This window comes from Drosophila virilis, chromosome 4 (genome assembly GCF_030788295.1).
Source record: "Drosophila virilis strain 15010-1051.87 chromosome 4, Dvir_AGI_RSII-ME, whole genome shotgun sequence".
Classification (NCBI taxonomy): Eukaryota; Metazoa; Arthropoda; class Insecta; order Diptera; family Drosophilidae; genus Drosophila; species Drosophila virilis.
This window is the reverse complement of record NC_091546.1, coordinates 3,681,813-3,704,269: the sequence shown is the minus strand read 5'-3', so window position 1 is coordinate 3,704,269 and position 22,457 is coordinate 3,681,813. Positions and strand designations below refer to the sequence as shown.

The window sequence follows — 22,457 nt, the reverse complement described above, 5'->3', positions numbered from 1 at the left end:
GAACGCAAACCAAGCCATTGTCTAATAATATTTTTTTTTCGATAGGTATTTCGTTTACCCAATTCGAGTTCAATCAAAATATGTTTTCCAAAAACATCTCTTGATTTTCATTTAATTCTTCGCCTCTGACGTTAATGTGTAAAGGGCATCTGAGCTTCGGCTTGCCTGGAACAAGCTGTGCATTCTTATGGCGGTTTGTTTGCACTCGTATTTCATTTTAGCAGCAGCAGCAGCGACGACGACGACGACGGCGAAGGCAACGCCAACACACTCCAAAGCTGCTGCCAAGTAGACCTTCAGACGCCAAACACTCCAACGCCATCCGAACAGCCAGCCAACGCGACAAGCGCAGTCAGCCAGTCAGCCAGTGGGACAGGTGGGACAGCTGGACGGGTGGGACAGTGGGACAAATAGACAGCGAGACAGTTGGACTGGCAACAGCCGACAGTTGGGCTTGCAATTGCGCACCTTTGAATGCGACTACAATTTTGATACGTACAACACCACAAAAAGCACCACACAGCACCACCGAGCACCACTGAGCAACACGCGGCAACACCACACACAGAGACCGCGCGGTCTTCCATCTTTATAAGTAGAAAATGGCATGCATTTAAATATTGGTAAGTCGACGCGTTAATGCCCTGCACAGTAAGGAGTTTGGCCTGACTGACTAAGAACTTATCAAAACGTAAGAGCGAGGGGCTGGAATTTCGACTGCAGCTACCTTTTGTGGCGATATACCACCTGGCTACAATTCTATCATATTTCTTAACAGAAAGCTTACAGAACGAGCCCTATGAGTAGAGCGGGGCGGAAAGTTTGGAGATGCAATCCCTTGTGAACAACGTGTTCCAATAATTATAATAATATACATTTGAGTCATACGTATTTCTTGAATAGTGCGGAACAGGAAGATAAGGGATGCATCCAATTGACGAATTTGACGATCGAACATCATGAAAATAAAGTATTTTAATATAGATCTTGATCTCTTGATCTTGACTGAAACAATTGATTTTAACCATATGTATATATGTGGCATGTGTTAATACGCCTAATCTACAGTTTTTATGTGAACTGCTTGATTTCGATAGATATATATATATATATATAAGTAGCTGAGAAAAAGCAGCCAAATCAAGTTCTAACCCTATAGACAGTCAGATTGGCAAGCCTTTAAGTATTCAACTTCCATGCACCCGTTACACACTTCACGCCTAAATTCGTATACCCGCATGGTAAGGGTATAGACATATAAGAAATATAGCCGCCATGTGTTTTGCAGCTCATTTGTTTATTCAGTGCTTGATTCATTCACCTGCGCTCGCAGCTCGCAGTTCGCAGTTCGCAGTTGGCCTCAAGTGCATTCAGGCAGCGAGTCGGCGGGTCGACCTGACTGTGGATATGTATGCATGTGACTTGCCGGATTGACACCTGACATGGCTGCAGAGCTGCACAGCTGATAGTCAGTCAAGTGGCCCGCAACTCAAATTGCCTTATCTCTAGGGGATAGCTACGGCTCCGAGCTGCGGCGGGTGAGTCTGCTCTAGTTGCTTGCAAATATATATAAGTGCATTTATATTAGATACGACTCGTGTCTATATAATTATATAAGGCCCGATTTGGTTGGCCTGTGCGCGAACACCAGTCGCAGCACTTGGCAGCGCAGGCGTTGAATTATTAGATTGAATAAACTTGTAGATGATTCATGCACTCATTTACTCACCCATCGATCGATCGATCTATCACACGATTTATGGCCATGTTGATAGGCAAATATCCGTTTTAGCTCTGCAACTAATCAAAATGTCGAAATGAGTACTTAAGGGTTACATTTTTTATCGATTGGTGTGTAATACATGTATCGATAAATCAATCGATTTGATGGCTTAACAAGATATAATTGCTTAATAGATATAGAAATAGATGAAGCTTGATATAGATATTAGCTATATAGATACAGATATATATACATATAGACATATAGATAGATAGACTGAGAGATATATAGATATATAGGCATATAGATATATATAGATATAAATAGATACATTAATATATAGGTATATATTTAATATAGATACATATATATATATAGGTTTATGTATATACAGGTTTATAGATATACCATATAGATTTCTAGCTTTATAGATGTATAGATATACAGATAATAGATATATATGTAGGTAGATAGATATAAATCGAATGCAGATTGACATTATAACTTTCTGTATTTTTATTGTATTCAGCATATGCGTACAAATCGAATGTTGGATATGGTTTAGTTTGCTTTATAAGTAAGTATATATGTTTCAATATAATCACACTAATACTACTATCAGTCTACGTATGCATAAGGGTTATATAATCATATATATGTGTACATATATGTGAGTGTTAAGAAAAGAAAAGTTGAAGGACTCTAACTGAGGTGGGCTCGAATAACTAAATAACTAAATCTAAAACTAGGCCAACTTCGTTTACAACCTGCGCATTTGCACTTTGAAATCATAGATATATAGTACATAAAGTTATAGATATATATTAGAAAATTGTCATAAATCATAAATATATTATAAACTTTCCACTCTCGCCGTCAATGACACAATCACAAAAATAGGTCGCCTAGCCGACCGAGGCGCTTATTAAATAATACCCATAAAGATTATGCATATAGTTTAAAACACATCACAAAAATGTTTGTTTTTTCTTTATCTTCTTCATTCTTCTTCTTGAAGTAGGTTTTGTGTATATAATAATATTTGTTGTCTACCATTTTTTTTTTTTTTATTACTTTTTTATATGCCTATTAATTGATTCATATGTGTGTGGTATATATGTCTATATATGCGAATCTTGCAAGTGGCCTCTACTTTGTTTTTCAACTATTATTAATATATTTATTCATTTGCGATCCGAGTCGCTTGTATATATTTGTATCTACTGATATTTTGGTCAGATCTCAAAATTCAAATTCGAATACGTGCACTCAACAAAAACTTGTTACCTACATTAAAAATTTGCCGCACTAAAAAAACTTTTCCAATTTCCAAAAGTGTACGTTCTTTAAAAAAAAAAATCAACCAAAAAAATACAATTTAAATTTTTAAGGAAAATAGAAAAAGTTTTCATGTAAGGCAAATTTTCAAAATTAGTAGCACATTTTTTTGAGTGTATAAGTATACAAGTGCATATATATATATACATATATATGATGTATATATGTGTGTGTGTGTGTATATATATGATATACTTTAGTTTCTTCTTCTTATTTCTTTCGGGGTGGGCTCAAATCATAGCTAAATTCTATTTGGACAGTCTCTCAAACAGTTGGATTCATATTTCTAAAAATGTTTTTGTCTATTTTTTCGCTGAAAAGTGGCTTCATCAAAAATCAAAAAAAGTCTTTCAAAAGGTGTTGTTGTTGTTGTTACTGTTGTTGTTGTTATTGGGGGGAACACTGTGGTCTATTGGTGGTACTCTACGTGCTGGTGCTGCATACTGCATCCATATCCGGCTTAGACCCGTCGATTGCTCTGCTCCTGCTGCAGATTCACATTGTTCATGACGGCGTTCATGTCCACGACGACAGCATCGTTCAACTGGCATTTGCCGGGCGATTCCAGCTCCGTTTGACCCTCGAGCAGGCCAACATGCAGTCCATTGGGCGTGCCAGCGGGCAGATCCTGCATTTGAATGCATCAAACATCAAAGGGTAGTGCGAATCACCTGAGTTACCTGATAATTGACAGCAGCGGCATCCAGAGCCATCAACTCCTTGCGGGACAGCTCCTCGACGACGGCGGCGGCATAGCAATCCCCGAGCATGTTGTTGGTGGTGCGAATGCGATCTCTGCAATTTCTGACCCTTTATATATCTACGCAAACACAGTAAAAACTCTGCCTAACGGACACAGCTGCCCTGCGGACTAGATCTCCAAGTTGTCTTTTATTTTCCCAGATTGATATTTGTAGATATTTTTTGGAGGTAGGTTCAAGCCCGCCAGATCAGTTAGCTTTGAGGCAGACAAAGGTACAGACAAACCTGGCTATGATGAACAGTTTACTTAAAATATAATCCTCTTCATATGGTTTATGGTATCAAAAATAGAAATTGCATAGAAACAGACAAAGGTACAAACAGGCCTGGCTATGACGAATAGCTTACTAATAAAATATGCTTCTATTAGAAATATCTCCCTCTCAGCGAAACACTGCCGTAAAATAAAAAATCATGCCTTTGCAGTGGAAACATGCTGGTACGTTCAAGGGAGTTTTCACTGTACGTGTCCTGATTCACCTAGTTTACTTACACAAACCAATCCACGGCGAAGAGCAGCGTCACATCCTGAACGGGTGCATCAATGGCGGTTAGGACAACTAGAAGCAGGACCAGAGCCGCGCTCGGTACGCTGGCCGAGCTCATGGAGGCCGCCGTGGAGGTGAGCAGGACGGTGAGGAGTTCGCCAAAGCCGAGTACCATGCCGCTCATCTGGGCTATAAAGATGGAGGCGACGGCTATGAAGAGAGCGGTGCCATCCATGTTGATGTTGCAGCCAATGGGCAGGACGAAGCGTGTGATGCGCGGATCGATGCGCAGCTTCTCGTTCATGCAGCGGAATGTGAGCGGCAAGGCGGCGGCGCTGCAGGCGTTGCCAGATCAATTGAAGTGCGTTTCGAGCGTGGTTTCAAATTCATTATCGATTGTGATTTAAATTCGATTGTGTTGGTTTTTTTTTTGGGAGTTTTATGAGTTTTCAAATCAAAAGAGTTTGTTTTTTTTTTTATAAAAGACAACGTATGGAAAATCAAATCGATTGGTAACCAAAAAGAAGGAAAAATACTTGTAACATGTTAAACGTTCGCATAACAACCAGAGAGAGTGAGAGAGAGGGGGGATTATATGTCTCCACAAAGAGAGAGCGAGAGAAAGAGAAAGAGAGCATAGATTTTAATGGCTTACGTTGATGCGGTGGCAAATGCGGTTAGCATGGCCTCAATGAGGCCCGCGTAGAACTTGAAGGGATTGCGTCGCACGAAAACAAAGTAGATGAACTGCATCACAATGAACTGGTAGATCACCACACCGATGGCCACAGTTATGATGAACCAAACGAGCTGCGCCATCACCAGACTCAGATTATCTACACTCAGTATTTTGCCAGCGATGACCGAACTGATGCCCACCGGTGTCAGCCACATGACGCACGTCACCATTTTCATGATCACCTCGAAGACGGCCGCAAAGAAGTCCACAACGACCTGACCCTTCTGCCCGATGGTGCCCAGTACGGTGCCAAACACAAGACAAAAGAACACAATGCCCAAAGTATTTGTGCCGCTGCGATATTGTACGTCCCGCACCAGCACCACCTCCTCCAGTTCCGGCAGCTGTCTTTGCGCCTCCACGCCATGCAACAGCGCCGCAGCCGTATCATTTGTCACCGTTTCATTCGGGCTGTGGACCACGCTCGGCTTGGGCAAGTAGACGGTGTGCGCCTGCTGTATCGATGCCTGGAATAGGTTGTCCGGAAATACGTTTCTGCAAGCATTCAAAATATTCACAGTCTGTAACGGACGCCGCGAGAAGTTAACAGTCGTGTAAGCGGTGTAAGCTATCAGTACATCAAGCAGTTAACGAGCAGTGAAGTTGTAGCAGTTATCTTAAAAGGTAATAAGCCGTGCTACTTATCAGAGTGAAGCAGTTTGTGCTGGCACGCAGCGTAAAAATAAGCAGTGTAGCTTGGCATATCATGCAGTTTTCCTTAACTGTTTTTCAACAGTTCACAGTGCGTTAAATCATTTATATATAGATATTTTGCGGCTAAAGACCACTTTACCATTCAAAAAGAAATTTCTTGTCATTATCACATAAAAAAGCATAGGTCATTTTAGTTCATTCTTAAGGTAACAAATTGGTTAATAAATTAAAAAAATAAACAAATGCTTTAAAGATCTAACGGACTGAATCTATGTGCATAAGAGAGGTATTACCAAATATAAATAAGAAATAGCTTATAAAGAATAAGCAACAGAAAAATATAAAAGAGCTTCAAAATATATCTTTGTAACTAAAACGTACTAAAATCAGTGAGTGGACCCGAAACTTCCATTAACAACTGTTTGGTTCTGTAAACTACGATAAGCAGTGCACAGACGACTACGTGCAAGCAGTCCAATATAGCGCGTTTCGCGCGCGTTTTTATGTTTTCGCTCACCTGCCCAAATCCAAGAGGCTATCCAACAATTTGACCGCCCGCCTGTCCGACGCATGATCGTCCGCACTGTGCAAATCCGGATTACCCGGATGGATAAGCAGCACCAGAGCAATGCCCAGCGCCGCGTTGAACAGCGAGGTGCTGGCAAAATAGAAGAGCGTGCGCAGCGCAATTTTGCCATTCATCTTGGCATTCAAGCTGGCCGAGCCGGCAATCAGGCTGGAGATTACCAACGGCAGAATCATTAGCTTCAGCACGCGCATGAACAGCTCGCCCGGATACGAGATCAGCATGATAGAGTCCTCGTGCAGATGCAGCGGACGCAACGAGAGGCCTGCGCAAAACAAGAGAGAAAAGGAAAAATTTAGGCAGAGAAAAGAGCAAGAATTTCAATCAAAATGCAGTCAAGGTCGTAAATTCTTAAACTGAGTTCATTTTGCTCTTAGTTCAAGCATTTTGTTTTAAGTCCTCAACTCAAAAATGCGAGCCTCAAATATTTAAAACTTTTACGCGTAGTTTGATTGTGCGAGTTATAGTTAAAAGCAGTTTCTGCTTAAACCAAGCAGTGCCTTATACTCTGTTCATAAAGTCCGAAACAGCATATTGGTTTTATGCACAGCATACGAATTTTTAGCTTAACATCTTGCAAATGGAGTTCAGCGTTTTGCTAGGATTCTGTTTGGGATTATGTGAGCAGAATAGTTGATACCTAATCTAAGAATATTTATGAAGTTGATTTAAGGATAGCTCAATCTTAATTTAAATTTATAAATGTGAGGACATTCACGCAAGATTTTAGTTGGGAGCTGTTTCGGTAGAGTATATCTAAGTCGAAGTCTAAGTAAGTCAGCCAGTTGGGCCATTTGAGGTCTACTCACCCAGAATGACGCCCAGCATGACGCCGGAGAGCGTGACGAGGAGCATGAGATTATCGCAGAGCCATTTGCGATATCCGGTCAACTCGATGGGGGCATCGCTGCGCTCCGTGGTCTTCGGTGGCAGCTCGGTGCCGTGCACGGCTGCCGTCATATTCGATGGACCCATTTTGGTGAAGAGGTAATCTGAAAATTTCTCAGACTTTTCCATTGTACGCGCGGCCGTCGGACAAATAAAACAGAAGAGCCAAAACTTGCAGCAAAAGCAACAACAACAACAACAACAACGAGAACGGGAACAAGAACAAGCAATGCGAGCGAGACAGCTAGAGTTATGTGTTGAGCGGAACGGAGCGTGTGTCCCTTTTAGCGAGGGCTCACTTTAGAATATTAATATTGCTGGGTTGATGGGCTGTCTCCACAATTGACAGACTCTGTGCGCAAATTATTGATTTTTTAAGTACTTCACATTGAACTTGAGTATGTTAATTAGGTAAGCCATTTGGTTGACTTCAGCTCCAACTCCGACTCCCACTTGGCTTGCCACGCCCACTGCCGCTACTCCTATCGATGTGGCGTCGTCTTTTTCAGCGTCAACGTGCGCGTTTTACTGTTAGCGGCGTCTCGGACAGCGCCTAACACCAAGTCTCGCTCGTTGAATGGCTCCGTTGTTGTGGCTTTCTGTGCGGCCGCTTCCCCTAGAATTGGAGCAACTGCGTCCCGCTGGCCGGGCGTATGTGACGGCTTGTTGCACCTGCCGCACCGCTCGAAATAATCGATAATGCTACTGCTGCAGCTGCTGTGGCTGTGGCAATGAGGCTCACTCGGAATCTGTGTCACACTGCCGGACACTGCGCCTGGCTGCACTCACTCCACCAAGGAACAACCACGGAGACGGAGACGGAGACGCTGACTTTGACGGCGGACAATGTCTCACTTTCTTTGAATTGGCCTTTGGCTGCACTCTCCTCTCGAGCTGCACTTCTTTTGCTTTCGTTTTCACTGTGCACTTTGATTCGCTTATTTTTTTATTTTATTTTTATTTTTTTTGTTGAGTTGCGTCTGCTTCTATTTCCACTTCCGTTTCCGTTTGATGCGCTGCTCGAACCGTCGACTTGAAGCTTGCTCCTGTGAATGCGCTTCTCTCGGCCTGTCGCACGCTTTTATGCTGCGTCGTCCTCGCAGAGAGCGCGAAGTTTCGTTTGCCATAATCTGCCCTCGAGAGCGCCACTCTCCTCCTTTCTCCCTCGCTCTTTCTCTCTCTCTCTCTCTCTCTCTCTCTCTCTCTCTCGCTCACTCATTATGGCATCAAATGCCGGCAAGTCGAAGTGGAGCACAGGCGACACACGTTTGCAGCTCGTTTGATTGACGCTCATAATTATCTTGAAGCGGAAAATTCCAAACGGACTCACGACTTAAATTGATTAGCTTAGAACTGACGCACCTTGAGCACCACCCCGCCCACCGCCGCCTCCACACGATAAAATTGTTATCCTTGCTTCTAGGCAACTCTTGATTTTCTACCTCAACGCGAAGCTTACTCAATTTAATCGCCTTTTTATGGCCTTGTAGAGAGTTTTATCACTTTGTTACGAAACGTGTGACGCTTTCAAGGAGACACTTAACAGTTAACAATAAGCTTATTAAATACCAATTATTAGCTTAAGTATTTATATAACTCCTCTCCTTAGGGGCTGGACCTTAAATTGATTAAATTTGTTGTATGAAGCCAAAAGTTTATTCAAGGAACCCAATTCAGGAACCCATTTGAATAGAGAATAAATAAGAAAACCATCTAAACAAGGTTCCTGAACCCTAAGTTGAATGTCTACAGGAATATTAAGTCTTCAGCGTGTCGAAGATATCCTAACTTCCCATATTTTTGGTTTTAAAACGAATTGCTTTAAGCCTGGATTTAAACGGTTTTTTTAAGCAAACTATAAAATGATCCTTAAGCCGAAATTATTAACTTTTAATTATCTGATTTATATGGAATGGAATGCAAAATAGACCAGCTTTATAGATGTGAAAGGCCAGTCTCAAACCTTGAACTTAAACGAAAAATGCTCTTTTCGGCCTCTGCCGACTTTCATCAAAGACTCAACACACCGATCCTTAGCCATATATTACTTAGGAAGCGAACCTTAAGTCAGAGATGTGCCCTACTGCAAGGGTATTAGAAATGCAGGCAAACCCAAAGCTCAACTGTCTCTGATTGTTAATGGTTTCTAATGAGCCGCCTGTTGTTGGGGGCTGTGGTGCAGTTGTTTGGTTGTCTTGCGGCAAAGGTCACAGCCATCGATCCATTGCAGCGGCTCCTGTCAAGCTGTCATTTCTCAAATCATGTGCTCAGCCGTCGCGGAGCTGTTGTCTCTGCTGGTCATATTAACGTTTGGGCAGACATCCAACAGAATAGGGCACAAATGTGCTTGCATATATATATATATATATTTAACTTGCGGCCTGTCCCAGCAGCGGCTCGCATCGATCCGTTTGAATTTGTCGTTGTGGCCTAAATTTACCGAAGCACCATGTGCCAACTACATAGATGACGAACGTCTGCAACTAGCTGACACGCCCGTCCCTTCGATCCTCTGGCAAATAATTAAGATAATTGCGCGATATGTGTGCTGTCGCATATCCACCGCAGCCATCGGCTGTCCGCTTCGCTTTGATATACATTTTGTACGCTGTCAGTGGCGATTTATTATGATGTGCATCCATATCTATATATATATATATATAGAAATATATAGATATACATTTATATGTATATGTATATTTATGTTGTGTGCCACGAACTTGAACTTGAACCTGACATTGAGCAGGCGCCCTGCGTTCGCGTTTAATCGAATGTGCCAACATTTTTCAAATAGAGCCCAAAATGTTTGCCAATTCAATTAAGTTGTGCGCTCATCTTTAATTCGAGTATATTTCTCGTTGGCCCTCTCGAAGGTCATTTGGGATTCCCCCGCTCAGGTGTGAGCTGGCGTGTGTGCCATTTAATGATTACCTTCGAGTCGTAGTCGTGGTTTTTGCTGCTTCGAACACGGTGTTAATGTCCACAACTCTTATCTCTCGCTGTCTCGTCGATCGCAGACACTAGCCTACAAAATATGGGCTCAACTGCCAGTTGCCTCTGATGTTAACTCAAAAATGCGTAGTACAAAAATTTGATAAAATATTTCATATTTAATTAAATTAAAATATTTTCCATTTTGCAATATTCTTTTCATGTTTTCATTTTATTTTAAGTTTGATGTGGGCATATCAATCTGCTCAGGAAAGAAGAAAGTTTTTCTAACCCTTTGCTTCTCATATATAAAAATCTTATAAAAATCGGACAATTTTATCATATGGCTGTCAGAGGAACTATCGAAGAACTGTCGAAAACTAAGTTCTTGTTTTGTCTTGACTTAACTCGGCATTTATTATTTTCTCATATATACAAAATCTAATCAGCATCAGACCCCTATACCCTATAGCTTAGCTTTATAACTATATCTTATTTAGAAATATCATTACTTCCTCGTTTTAAACACAAATTGTATTCCAATTTATTAGCTTACTTCCATCTGTCTCTTTATCAACTTATAAAATACTAATATATGTCCTCAGCATGTCAAAAACATTTTATGTACGTCCTTTAAATTGTGAGAAATGCAAATCGCATTTAATTTGTATGTATAAGTTGGCTTTAAAGAAGAAAGACTGGACCGAATATAAAACATATTGAAAAAAATGTTTAAAAAAATGTATTTTTGAAGTTAAGCACTTTTGACTACAAATATAAATGAGCCTTAAATAACGAGCCGTCAAATAATGTTTGTGTTTTTACTAACTGAGTTGTTGCCTTGACGCTTGACTTAAAATTTCCAACAAGCTTAAGCTTCGAAATGGAGACAAGACAAGGAGACGCTTGCAAGCCTAGAATAAGAAATGAGAACCAGAAGGTTCTTGAAATAGTTCTGGTGCTCATATTTTCTTGTTGACCTTGAGCAGGCCAGCTGCATAAAAACTTAACGATAATTGCATTTGAGTAAATTATATTTGCCAGACTTTGCGAATGCCTTCAATGAAATGCTCAGCTTGAAGTTGACTGTGCTTGTTAACCATAAAAATGAGGAAAGAAATTAACAAAGTGGGATTTTTTTAAAGAAATAATAATAAAACAGAAAACAGAAAACCAAACAACATTTGAAAATTGTATTTTTAATTATACAGAAAAGTTTGTTTCTTTCTGTGTCGCATTTTCGTGTAAGAAATTTATATTTCAGCTGCCTGGCATTCGAAATATTCTGTGGACATGTGTTATTTTTAATGAGCTTTTAATAACTATATTTGGACATATAATTTGTTGCTTTTGCTGCGCGGCTCTGTTGACATTTGATGGGCTTGTCGCCGGACTTACCTCTAATAATAAGCCACAAGTTACCCAGGTTTATGCTGGTTTCTAACACTTTGCACTCGACACTTTGGCGCCTTGGCAGCAGCTTTCACTTTCCACTTTTTACTTTTCGCTTGCGACTTTAGCTCTCACTTTTAATTAATTTGTCGTTGCCTCGGGGCGTATGCTTAACGTTTGTGCCAATGCAGTCACCTGGTGGAACTTTCGCAGCAGCTTGAGCTGCCGTTGCATCAACAGTTGCAGTATGCGTTGCACCGCTGTAGCCGTTTTAGTGGTTTTTTACCTTCAAACTGCCGGCTGAACGGGTGGTTTAGGTGGTGCAAGGTCGAGTTTAACTGCGGCCCCTTTTACCTCTGACACCTGTGTGCCGCAAATTCAATTAGGTCAGGCCAGGGAAGAGAGAGAGAGAGAAGGTAGCCAGAGCAACGCAATCGCGATGCAATAACTAAAGCCCACCACAACAAAGGGCTTAAGATTTTCCTTCCTTTTTTTTGTTGCGTTTGCTATGCTCTGTGCACCTGCTCGCTGTCTCTGGGAATTATAAGTTACGTGTCGGCTATATATATATATATATATATATATATTATATATAACTGAAACTTCCGGCGGTTTTTACCTAAACACGGAAAAGCGCGCCGAAACTGAGGAACCGCTCGAAATGGAAACGTTTTGTAAACTGCGTCAAAAATTGCGCAGGGATCGCGTTTTAACCAGACGATCGTTAATATATAGATTAGTACTATATATATGTATATTTGTGTGTATATATATATCTACCGCAGACACTTGCCAACTGTTTAACAACTGCGATTTGTTTGCTGGCTCGGAGACGCGTCAGTTGGGCTCGGCTATTGAACGAGAAGTGAGCGATAATGCTTTTCTTTTAGGCAGCTGCACAAATTGAACAAGAAATAGGCGCAAAAACAAAACAAAAAAAAATTGTATTCTACATTTCTTTGGCTTTGTTTTGGTCACACACACACACACATGTCGGAGAATTTACATATGTAGCCTTTATGCCCAAGCAATGGGGTACTATAATTTTGTCACGGAATGTGTGACGCATTCGAAGGTGGGTTCTTATGATGCCATTTGCTATATATATAAATATATATTTATATGTGTTCCTGAATAGGGGAAGAGCTGCCTTAATTGTGCGAAACAAGCCGATTTGTTGCCGTCTAAACGTGTGCCTTTGTTTTTAATTGAATTATGTTTATATTTAAATAGTCTAGTTGAATCAGTGAATGGGACGTTTAGGGATCTAGATTATTATATATAATTCTGTTTAATTATTTCTCTGTTTACATACTTTTATATTTAGTTAAGAAATCAAGTTCCCATGAAGAAAAAATAAGTCTTAATAGTCTATAGTCTCTTATTAAATTCTTTTCTGAAACGTGGAGAAAATGAAAAGGAAGTCTTCCCTAAGCTACTTACAATGTATCTATTGCTATGTTGAATCTACAGCAATATCGATATAATAATCGATTGGAGCAGAAACTTGTCGAATCTTTAAAACGGAAAATTGAAAGTAAAGAAAACACTCCGAATAAGTGCATTTTTACAGGATCCGCAAACCTTGTGTAATGTATTCACTGTTCGGTTTCTTGAACATAGATTCATTCTACTTATTTTCATTTTAAAATTCCCGCAAGGGTTAATGCTTGACAACGGTGCAAGGGGTGCAAGGGGGAGGGTGGGTGGTTGGACGTAAATGGGTAATGACGTGCACGCGAATAACGTCAAAGAGTCCACAAACAATGCATTTGACAGCCTCTAAAACTAGACGTATGCCTATGCTTAGATAGCCAAAACAAGTGACAATTGCTTCGACACACTTTAAGATTATGAAGAGAATCTTCTGGCGAGGCGAAAAATGAACAACCCCAGCAAAAGGTGACGATCAAGCAAAAATTACAGTAGAAATATATATATATATGAAAGTATCCACACGAGATCGTATGACGCTATAATTTCCATTAGTTGCAATTTATGCAAAACAAATTGAAATTGTTTTTCCACAGCGCTCATTGAGTCGACTTCAAGTGGAAAATTGTGTCCAAAAGGTGTGAGAATAATGATGATAAATGGGTTTGGCCGCCATAACGCATACGCCCCCCCGTCCACCCGCGTCGCATAATAGAGAAAACAAATAAATGATTTAGCTCTTTCGTAATACGCATTACACTCTTTTCGCAACAGAAGGCAAACGAAAACTAGAATTATACTCTATAATGAGTTGTTGTGTTCACTAGTCAAAGTGCGACAGTTATTATTGTATTATAATTCATGTAGAAGACTGAAGGAGAAGCAAGAGTCAAGTTTATTGACTCTAGCTCTAAAACCAAGAGATTTGCTCAAGAAACAGAATTTCGATAACGATTTATCGATTGCTTGGAAACGGGGCAAGCTATTGATTATCGGTAACAAACTCGTACTGCGCATGCAATAGGAGGACCTACGTTCAAAATATCAAGTCTCTAGCCGTTATAAATTCTGAGATTCTTGTGCTTATACATACGGACGGACGGACGGATAGGTGGACATTGCTAGATCTAATATATATACCCTATCCGGTCAAAGATGCAAACCAAAAGAAAGCTTTTGTATCATATTTAAGCTTCTTAGTTCTATTGACTTGGGCTGTGCGTGTAATTAAGTTAGTCAGAACAAAGTCTTTTATTTGCTAAGATGTAATAACCCTCAATTTTAATAGCTCTCTAGCACTTAATACTAATAAATTTAACATAGATTATGCAATTTATAAAAGCCAAGCACCTGTCAGAAACAATACTCTTTTCCCAATTGTCTTACGTCAGCTTTTATACTGTTTGCAGTGTATCTACAGGTGTGACATGTCCTACTGCGCTCTTCCTAGTTATTTGCATTTGTCATTATAATTATTAGGCATATATTATATGCATATTAGAGCAAGGCGGCCAGCTGACAACCCCCCAAAGCGGAGGGGTGCGCCGACAGATTATAAAAATAAATCAGCCAGCTCACTGAGAAAGAGAAAGCGAGACCGAGAGAGTGAGCAAGAGAGAGTAGGAGTGTGTGTGAGAGGGAGAGAGTAAGAAAGAGAGAGAGAGAGAGAGAGAGAGAGAGATAGTATGGTTGCATCGGTCAATTTGCATAAGTTATGAGCACGCAAATTGCGTGATGGGTCCTAAAATAAATTAGTAAGCAAACCAGGTAGACCAGCGACCAGATAGTCCGACTAACTAGTCAGTTTGTTGTTAAACAGTTGGGCGATTTAAAAGGTTGGCTGACTTGCATAAGAGCCAACAGCCATTAAAAGCCAATTAGGGGTCAGTTCTAAAAATTGCACTCCAACGCAGCGAACAAAGTCACGCGCAGCTGGCGCATACCCAAGTTGATGGAGCCGGGCGGGGGAAACGGCTGGCGCTGCACCTGACCCACTCAGCGCACGTTGTTGCGCTCTGTGACTGCCCCCTACCCCCCTCCTTTTTTTCGATACCCTGTACTCATAGAAAATGATAAGATGAATTTGATTGGTTGCTAAGTTATATAATAGACAGAAGGCGCTCGGAAGGTATCTATAGAGATGTACTGTACTCTGTGTATGCCCTATAAATGGTTATAGTTGCCTGGGTAGGTATACAAACAGTAAAATAATCAAATTCTCTATACACTGTACAGGAAGACATATACCAAGTCTGAAATATAAAGCTCTTATAGTTCTCGAGCTACGCTTACAAAACTAATTCTCAAAATCGATATTTGTGAATATTACGAAAATGAAGCAAGATATCGAAAAAAAAAGGATAAACTCGTTTTGCATTTGATGTCTAGGTCTTGAGCTTAAGAGGTAGATAGGGCGATGGAATCGAGGGATGCATAGAAAAAACTTATTTAGAAAGGCATAGCCTTAATTTTATGTATGTATATAGACCTGAAAGGTATTTTTATTATGTAAAAGTTTTACAACGATTGAACCATAAACAATAACGTAGTTCAGGAATGAACTAAGGAGAATCTTAAAATGGCGAGAATGTCTAGCCTGCTTACAGGATATTTGCTAGCTTAAAACTCTGTTTTAACGCAATCTTCGTTTTGGGGAAGAAAAACCAAAAAGTAAGCAAATAAGGAATACAGAAATAGGCTTAAAAGCGCGTCAACATCCATCGTGGTTACAGAGTATATGCTAGTCGAGCACACTGTGCACTAAAGCACTCTTCGTTTTAGTTGTTTTTTTTTGAGTTTATTCACAATGAGCGCACGCAAGAGGCGGCGCGCTGAGCCGAGCAGTACAATGACACCGAGCAGCTGTCTTTGTTTACGACCCATCTCTTTCTAGCCCTGAGACGGACAATCAAAAGGCCGAGCGGGCAACGCCGAGTGGCCCGCCGAGTGGCGTCCATTCAGTTTCAGTTTTGGCATCGTTTTGTTTACGATGCATCCCTTTCGCACCTGCTGCAGCGGGCGCTCTCGCTCTCGCACATGCGCAATGCCCTGGCCGCCTTCTTATGGCAAAAAGCTGCGCCCAATTGTTTATGGCGAACATTTACCGTTTGTTATAGCAGCTGTTAGCCATAAATTTTGGGTGTTTGTCCCTGATAGCCCGAAAGCTGTGCACAGCACAGGGCGATTTGTGTAGGGACCAGGCAACAGCTGTGCTTTGTTTACAGCCGGCGCGAGAGAGACAATGAGAGAGAGAGAGAGCGCGACTGCTGCGTTGAAAGCGCCCAAATTGAAAGCGGGCCCGGTTCAATGGGATGCTGGAGCGGGCCTATAAAAGCAGCCAGCACAGCGCCAGGCAGCAGCAGTGCGCGTTTTTCCGGCGGCGGCAAATTTCCTAAACTAACTAATCGGCATTAAGACACTTTTGGCCTTTATCTAAACCAAATCAAGTGCGAGAGTGCGTAACCAAATCAACGCCAATGCTAAAGCCAAACACAAGCGTCAATCAATGCGCCAATCGAGTTAAAACTGCAGCAGCAGCCCCTGCCCGCCTCTTCCATTTCCGACCCCCACGCCCAAATCCAATCAGCCTCCATTTGTTGGCCAACAACATTCAGCGCATACATTTCGATTGTGGCCCAAAAGAGAAAACCGTTTTGCCTGCTCGCTAATTTAATAAAACGCGGATCGGGCAAAACAACAAAAACGAAAAAAAAAAAAAAAAAAAAATAAATGAATAAGCCATGGAATCAAATTTTATCAAGCATTTTATGCAATTAGCAAGAAAAGCGCCCAACAACAAATACGCGAAATTCTCCAAGGGGAAAAAAACGCCTCATAATTAATGCTAACAAATATTTAAAAGTTTTCTTTTTTGTTAGCTGCTTTATAACATTGTGATAATATATGTTAATACGTGTTAGACTTGGAAAAAGAGAACCCTTAAAGCTAAATTTACTCTGTTAGCGGGCAGCCATATGGCCTATGTGAACTAAGCTGGGAATAAAGCTAGCTGATTAAAACTGTGTGCAGTTATTTATTTATTTAATCTGCGGATGGTGTATACTATATAACTGATCAGTAGGTATTACTATATCACATAGCTTTCGTAGAAACAACGCTTGGAAATGTAAAAGAAAATAGCCAGGAAATTTCATTAAAGCGTAATTTTGTTTTTAAGAAATAGAATCGAATTTAAGCAATCTTGGGAAAATTGTTTTTTCTTTGACTGTTGAATGTTATTCCACACTGACAACCGTCAAAATCAATTTGGTTTTTACTTCAAACATTCAAAAATTTACTCTTGGTAAAAACAACCTTTCCGCAAATGCCTCAACAATATTTTCATTTTGAATTTTCACGCCTAACTTAAATTATTATCTTTTCTTGTTATAAATCTAGCAATAAGTCGTAAAAAATAGTCCACAAAATCATGTATTAGTAACATTATAAGTATTAATACGTGGCAGGCTTTCTGCTTGAATATAGAAAGTATCCGGCAGATATACCCACGTCACGAATTGGTGTTTCTAGAGTTTAAGCCAAGAACCTATGCTACCAGATATTTGTTAGAGTATTTAAGCTTCGGCATTCGTTCGACATGAAAAATTGAAAATATTCTTTTTGAATATTTTGTTGGCAAGAGCATCTTTTTTGAGTGGTTGGGGCATTTGAAGCAGCCAGCCAAGGTAACCACAGCAGCACGCATTAGGTACTCACACGCACACACACACACACACGCACACACATACCCATACAGACACAGTCGCTCTCGCAGACCGTTTAGCTAACACTGTAAATGGCCCAAAAAGTTTATGTAATTTTTTTTTCTTTCTTAAATATGTGCAACACCTGAAAATTGAATATTTTCATTAAAAGTTAAAAGCTTCACATCGATGGCAGCCGCGGCTGCCAAGTGAGCCACAAAATGGCCGCACACACACACACACACACACACACACACACACACGCACACACACACACATCCACACACACACGCACACACAGACTCAGACACACACGAGCTTGGTAAGAACCAATAAACTTTGAAAGTGCTCGAAAATGTATTTGTAAAGAGTGCGTAGCATTTAGAACGTTTGCTATTGCCAGCCTACTGCCACGCCCATTCAGGGTTACTCTTTAAGCAACTAAACTCATTTACAGAAGCTTCAGGAGCAGCGCCGTGACTTGGACAAGGACAAGAAACGCACGTGTTGCTTGCCGTTGAAGTTTTGCGCTTCATTTTAAGCCGGGCGCCATCATAATCAGGCGCTGTGTTCATCATCGCAGAAGCGCCGGAACGCCACTAATATGCTATGCTCTAAAAACCAACTCCAAAACCCCAAGTCAGCTAAGCACCCCTTCCTCCTCTACCCCCTACCCCGCTACCGTCTGACAGCCACCTCAGCGGCTCAGTCTATACGCCTGTTTTGCTTTGTTAAAAGGATTTTCACGGATTTCCGTTGTAATTTAAAAAGTTTTTTATGCAACTTTTTTCATTTACAAAACACAGCGGTGCTTGGTGGAGGAAGGGCAGGGTGTTGGGGGGAAGGGGCGTGGTCTGAGGTGGTTTTGTGGGCGGTATGGGAATCGTTTGTTGGCTTGTTAGTTCTCAAGTAGCTGCCAAAAGCAGGCGACCAGGCCGACAAACAGGTGTTAATTGTTAATTGTTTTCAAGCCAATTTGCCAGAAATAAATGAATTTTCGGCCAAAAAAGAAGAAGAAGAAGAAGTCAAATTATAATTAAAAAGCTCCCAAAGCGACGCTTGATTAAGATTTAGATGCCTTGTTATACGCCGCTTGCATCGCTCAGACATTCAGCGGAATATGCTTTCAGCCTGAAATGAAGCCGTTTTTTTTTGTATGCCACTGGCAAAAAAAAAAAAATGAAGAGCGCGGTAGTCGGGAGTGACCGGCTAGGGAATACCCTCCACCTAGTTGCCGTTACTTTCAGTTTCATTCTATTTACAAAAATATGCTCTAAGGGTCACAAAACTGAGCTTCTTCTTACCCCTAGCACTACAATCGCTGTTGGAAATGCATTCTCAATGAACTTCGGTACTCAAAGTCCGATCTTTATGAAATGTTCAGGGATTAAAGATGTCATCCTAAGCTTTTTGTATACCAAAGCGCAAGGCTTTCTAATATAAATGAGGTTTTTTTTCCAAGTTTGCAGGGAAACGAGAATTATCTGTTTTTAAGTATTACACAAGAAACAGCATAGCAAGCTATAGATTGAAAAACCAAGTCACAAGTATTTATCGAGATTATAAAAATAGGTAGAGATAACGAGCAAATATTCAAAAAGGACAGCATTTTATACCTTTTTATACTATACGAGAAGTTAAAATGCCTATAGTTGTCGAGTTATGCTTTAAAGCCATGTCTCAACATCGATATTTATCGATTTTTCGATTTGGGAAGAAGATATCGAAAAAATTTATGACAAGCTCATGCTGCGCATGATATAAGAGAATAATATTGTCAAATCCAAATATACAAAAGTAAAGTTTACTTTGTAAAGGAATAGGGCTGGATCGACCTTGCTCGTCTTTCTGACCAAGAATATATATACTTAATGGGTTCGTAGCAGCCTCACTTCACCTGTTACATACATGTGCACAAGCCCCTAATACCCTCTTCGGGCTATTATTAGTTGTTACGGACTTTAAAAAAGTGAGCCGTTGTTGTTGCTGTTGCAAGCACACCGAAGCCGTTGTACGCTATGGGCGGCCCCTGCAAAGTGCCTGACAGGCAATAAAGTTGTCGACTCTGGCTGGCAAACTAACAACGCACCATCACACCACTCAACACCTGCCGGAGACGGCCTTGAAAAGGCGAGCAGGTGCGAAAAGTGCGTACAAAAATGGCAACATACAACTTTAGTCAGGCTTTCTCTCTGCTAGTGTATGTGGGCGTGTGTGTGTGTGTGTGTTTTAAAGATAATTGAATTCCTAATTTTAAGTGCTGCGCTGTTAGAGAACATACACCACACACACACCACAACGCACACATACACACACACACCGATAGACAAAGTGTGTGTGGCTAAACAAGTCACAAAAGTGCAAATTTGCGCCGCAAAGTATGCAACGTTAAATTACGCATACGCCATGTGCGACGACAAGCAAAACGTGCAAAGTGCTCGAATCTCTGCCTCTGTTTATCTCACACTGGCCAAAGTCCAAAGTTAGCAGTAGTCAGTTACCAGTCATCAGTTGCCAGTTGCCGGTTGCCAGTTTTACTGTAGCTGTTACCACCTGACAATTTGCCAAGTGTCCGCAAACAAAAACATAACAAAACCAAGGCAAATGAAAGTGAGAAACAAAACTATTTTCGAGTTGACGAAGTTTTAATGCCCTTGGATTAAGGAGAAGTGAGTACCAATTGTTAAACTATTTTTAAACTATAATGAAATAGATAAAAACTAAAAGACAAATTCAATTGAAGAAATAATCATAGTTAAAAAAGAAATTTATTTGCTTTTGGCAAATAAACGGCTTTTTGCTTATCTCTATATATAATATATAAATGTTAATACTGACTGATTGACTGACTGACGGACTGATTGGTGATCGACGCCAGGGCAAGCCGTAAGAGCTACGAAGCTTCACTGTAGTTACCCTCTGTAATGGGGTTGCACGCTAAAACGAGGCTTTAAACCGTTTTTGTCTATCATGCGATCAAACTCAATTTCAAAGTTAACTTCTTGTTTGACATACTTTTGAAATTAATATAAATACATAAATAAATAAAAATGAAACAGAGAAATGACAAGCATTTAAATTTAAGAAGAGCATTTAGAGTTTTATTTAAATTAAAAAATTTGTTGTCAGAGTTCAATTTATTAAGCAATTTGTTTGTCAATGACCAGCATTTAGAAATGATTGTAGAATGCAATAGAAACAACAAAAAATCAGATATTGCATGTGTGTATGCCATATATTTTATCGGCCACAGAATATACAAGAAATGTTTCGCTATATATATATTTATATATATGTATATATATTTATATATATTCAGTGTGAAGCGCTTGACTAACGAGATTTGTGATTTTGTGTTAGCTTCCAGATAAGAGAGTAGGACACACAGCTGGCAAATCAATTTGGCTGATCGATTGCTGGGCAAATACTCGACATGGAAACAGTTTGGATAACAGATTTAATTCGTATTTCTTTGCCGTTTACCAGCGCAGCCAACTCAATGACAGAATTATAAGACTTTATTTAAGCCGCCCAAAAAGGGGATGTGAATATTTTTCTGGCTACATAAAAAGTTGGCAGCTTCATTTCAAATGCAAATGAGGTGTGTTTGGGTGTGTGTGTGTGTGTAGGTTCTCGACCGTCTGGCAAATTAGTTTAGCTAAGGCAACATGATATAAACAAGGCTTATATATCACACATTAGGCCCATCAAAAGTCCCTCTAACTCTCCCCCTCTTCCCCTCTCTCTCTCTCTCTCTCTCTCTCTCTCTCTCTGGGCTGTCATGTTTTCCTTCATATTTGGCCACTTTCGAAATTCAACGTAATCCGCTTTATTTTGTTTTGGCCGCTTCCAGACTTTTCAGCATTTTGCCCACTCGAGACACACGAAATGGAAATGGCCCCAAAACAAAGGCTAAAGCCGGAAGGAGGGGCCACGTTAACTTCTTAAGTGCAGCGCAACTTTTTGACACTTGAAATTGAGTTTTGTGGTGTAATTGCATTTTATTTGAGCTCCAAGTTGAAAGAAAAAAACGAAAGCCCAAATTCCGCGCCCATTGTTGAGCTGAACAAACGCCGCGTATAAAGTCGCATATAGTACATATACTATATATACCGTATATATTCCCAGTGAGAGTGCTCAGTTGCCCAGCTGCAGCTCCAGCTACAGCTCCAGCTCCAGCTACAGCTCCAGCTCCAGCTCTGGCTGTCGTCTAGGCAACCAGCTGCTCTTCAGCTCCTTTGCTGCGCTGTTGCATCAAATTTGCATGAAGTGGGCCTGCCTGGCGACGTTTGGGGGTGCAGGTTGTTTAGTCCTAAGCTAAAACTCAAGTCAAGTGACGATAATCGCAAGTTGTTGCCTGCCCTTGTGGCTAAAGGCTCTGCTCGCAGCTAGATCTCTTTCTCCTGTTTGCCACCAAAAAGTTTGGCCCAGCACGGAGCTTGGGTCTGGGTGGCTAAATGCATGGCAAATGGATTTGCCAGCATTGGGTGTTAAGTTTATTTGCAAATTGTGTGTGTAAATTGCAGTTTTCTGTTTGTTGTTCGCTGTTTACCCAGCACGCTGTGCAGCCCATTGAGAAATGCAACTCAATTTGCAGCTGAATCAACTGTGCGTGGCGCAAATATTAATTACTATCTTGTGTTTCATTTTATTGGAAAGCTTTTCGCAATGAAAGGCGCAAAAAATGTTTGTGCAGAGATCAAAAATTAAATTATTTGTATGCTTCAACTCGAATGGTTTGCGCAAGAGCTAAGGGCAAATACAATGAACTATAGTTCAGCTCATAGAGCGGAGCGCGTGTTATGTTTTCTGGCGGGCA

At 40.7% G+C, this 22,457-nt stretch overlaps 2 protein-coding genes across 6 annotated transcripts in view; both read right to left on the bottom strand.

Moving 5' to 3' along the window:
- The window catches only part of ds (dachsous cadherin-related 1), a 221,045-nt gene that overhangs the window by 117,167 nt on the left and 81,421 nt on the right, over positions 1 to 22,457 (bottom strand). The gene's annotated exons all lie outside the window — the stretch shown is intronic.
- Eaat2 (Excitatory amino acid transporter 2) lies at positions 2,216 to 12,344 on the bottom strand. Of its 4 annotated transcripts, none has more exons than XM_070209032.1 (8): positions 12,295 to 12,344; positions 11,508 to 11,864; positions 7,100 to 7,282; positions 6,222 to 6,555; positions 4,967 to 5,545; positions 4,317 to 4,646; positions 3,742 to 3,856; positions 2,216 to 3,689 (listed from the first exon to the last, which is right to left on the bottom strand). In XM_070209032.1, the coding sequence occupies exons 3-8, from the start codon at positions 7,263 to 7,265 to the stop codon at positions 3,522 to 3,524; spliced, it is 1,692 nt and encodes a 563-aa protein (XP_070065133.1). In that variant the 5' UTR covers positions 7,266 to 7,282; positions 11,508 to 11,864; positions 12,295 to 12,344; the 3' UTR covers positions 2,216 to 3,521. The 4 variants fall into 4 exon arrangements, with proteins under 4 accessions (XP_070065133.1, XP_015028574.1, XP_015028572.1 ...); XM_015173088.3 differs by having other exon boundaries at positions 12,282 to 12,341; XM_015173086.3 differs by lacking the exon at positions 12,295 to 12,344 and adding an exon at positions 12,121 to 12,239.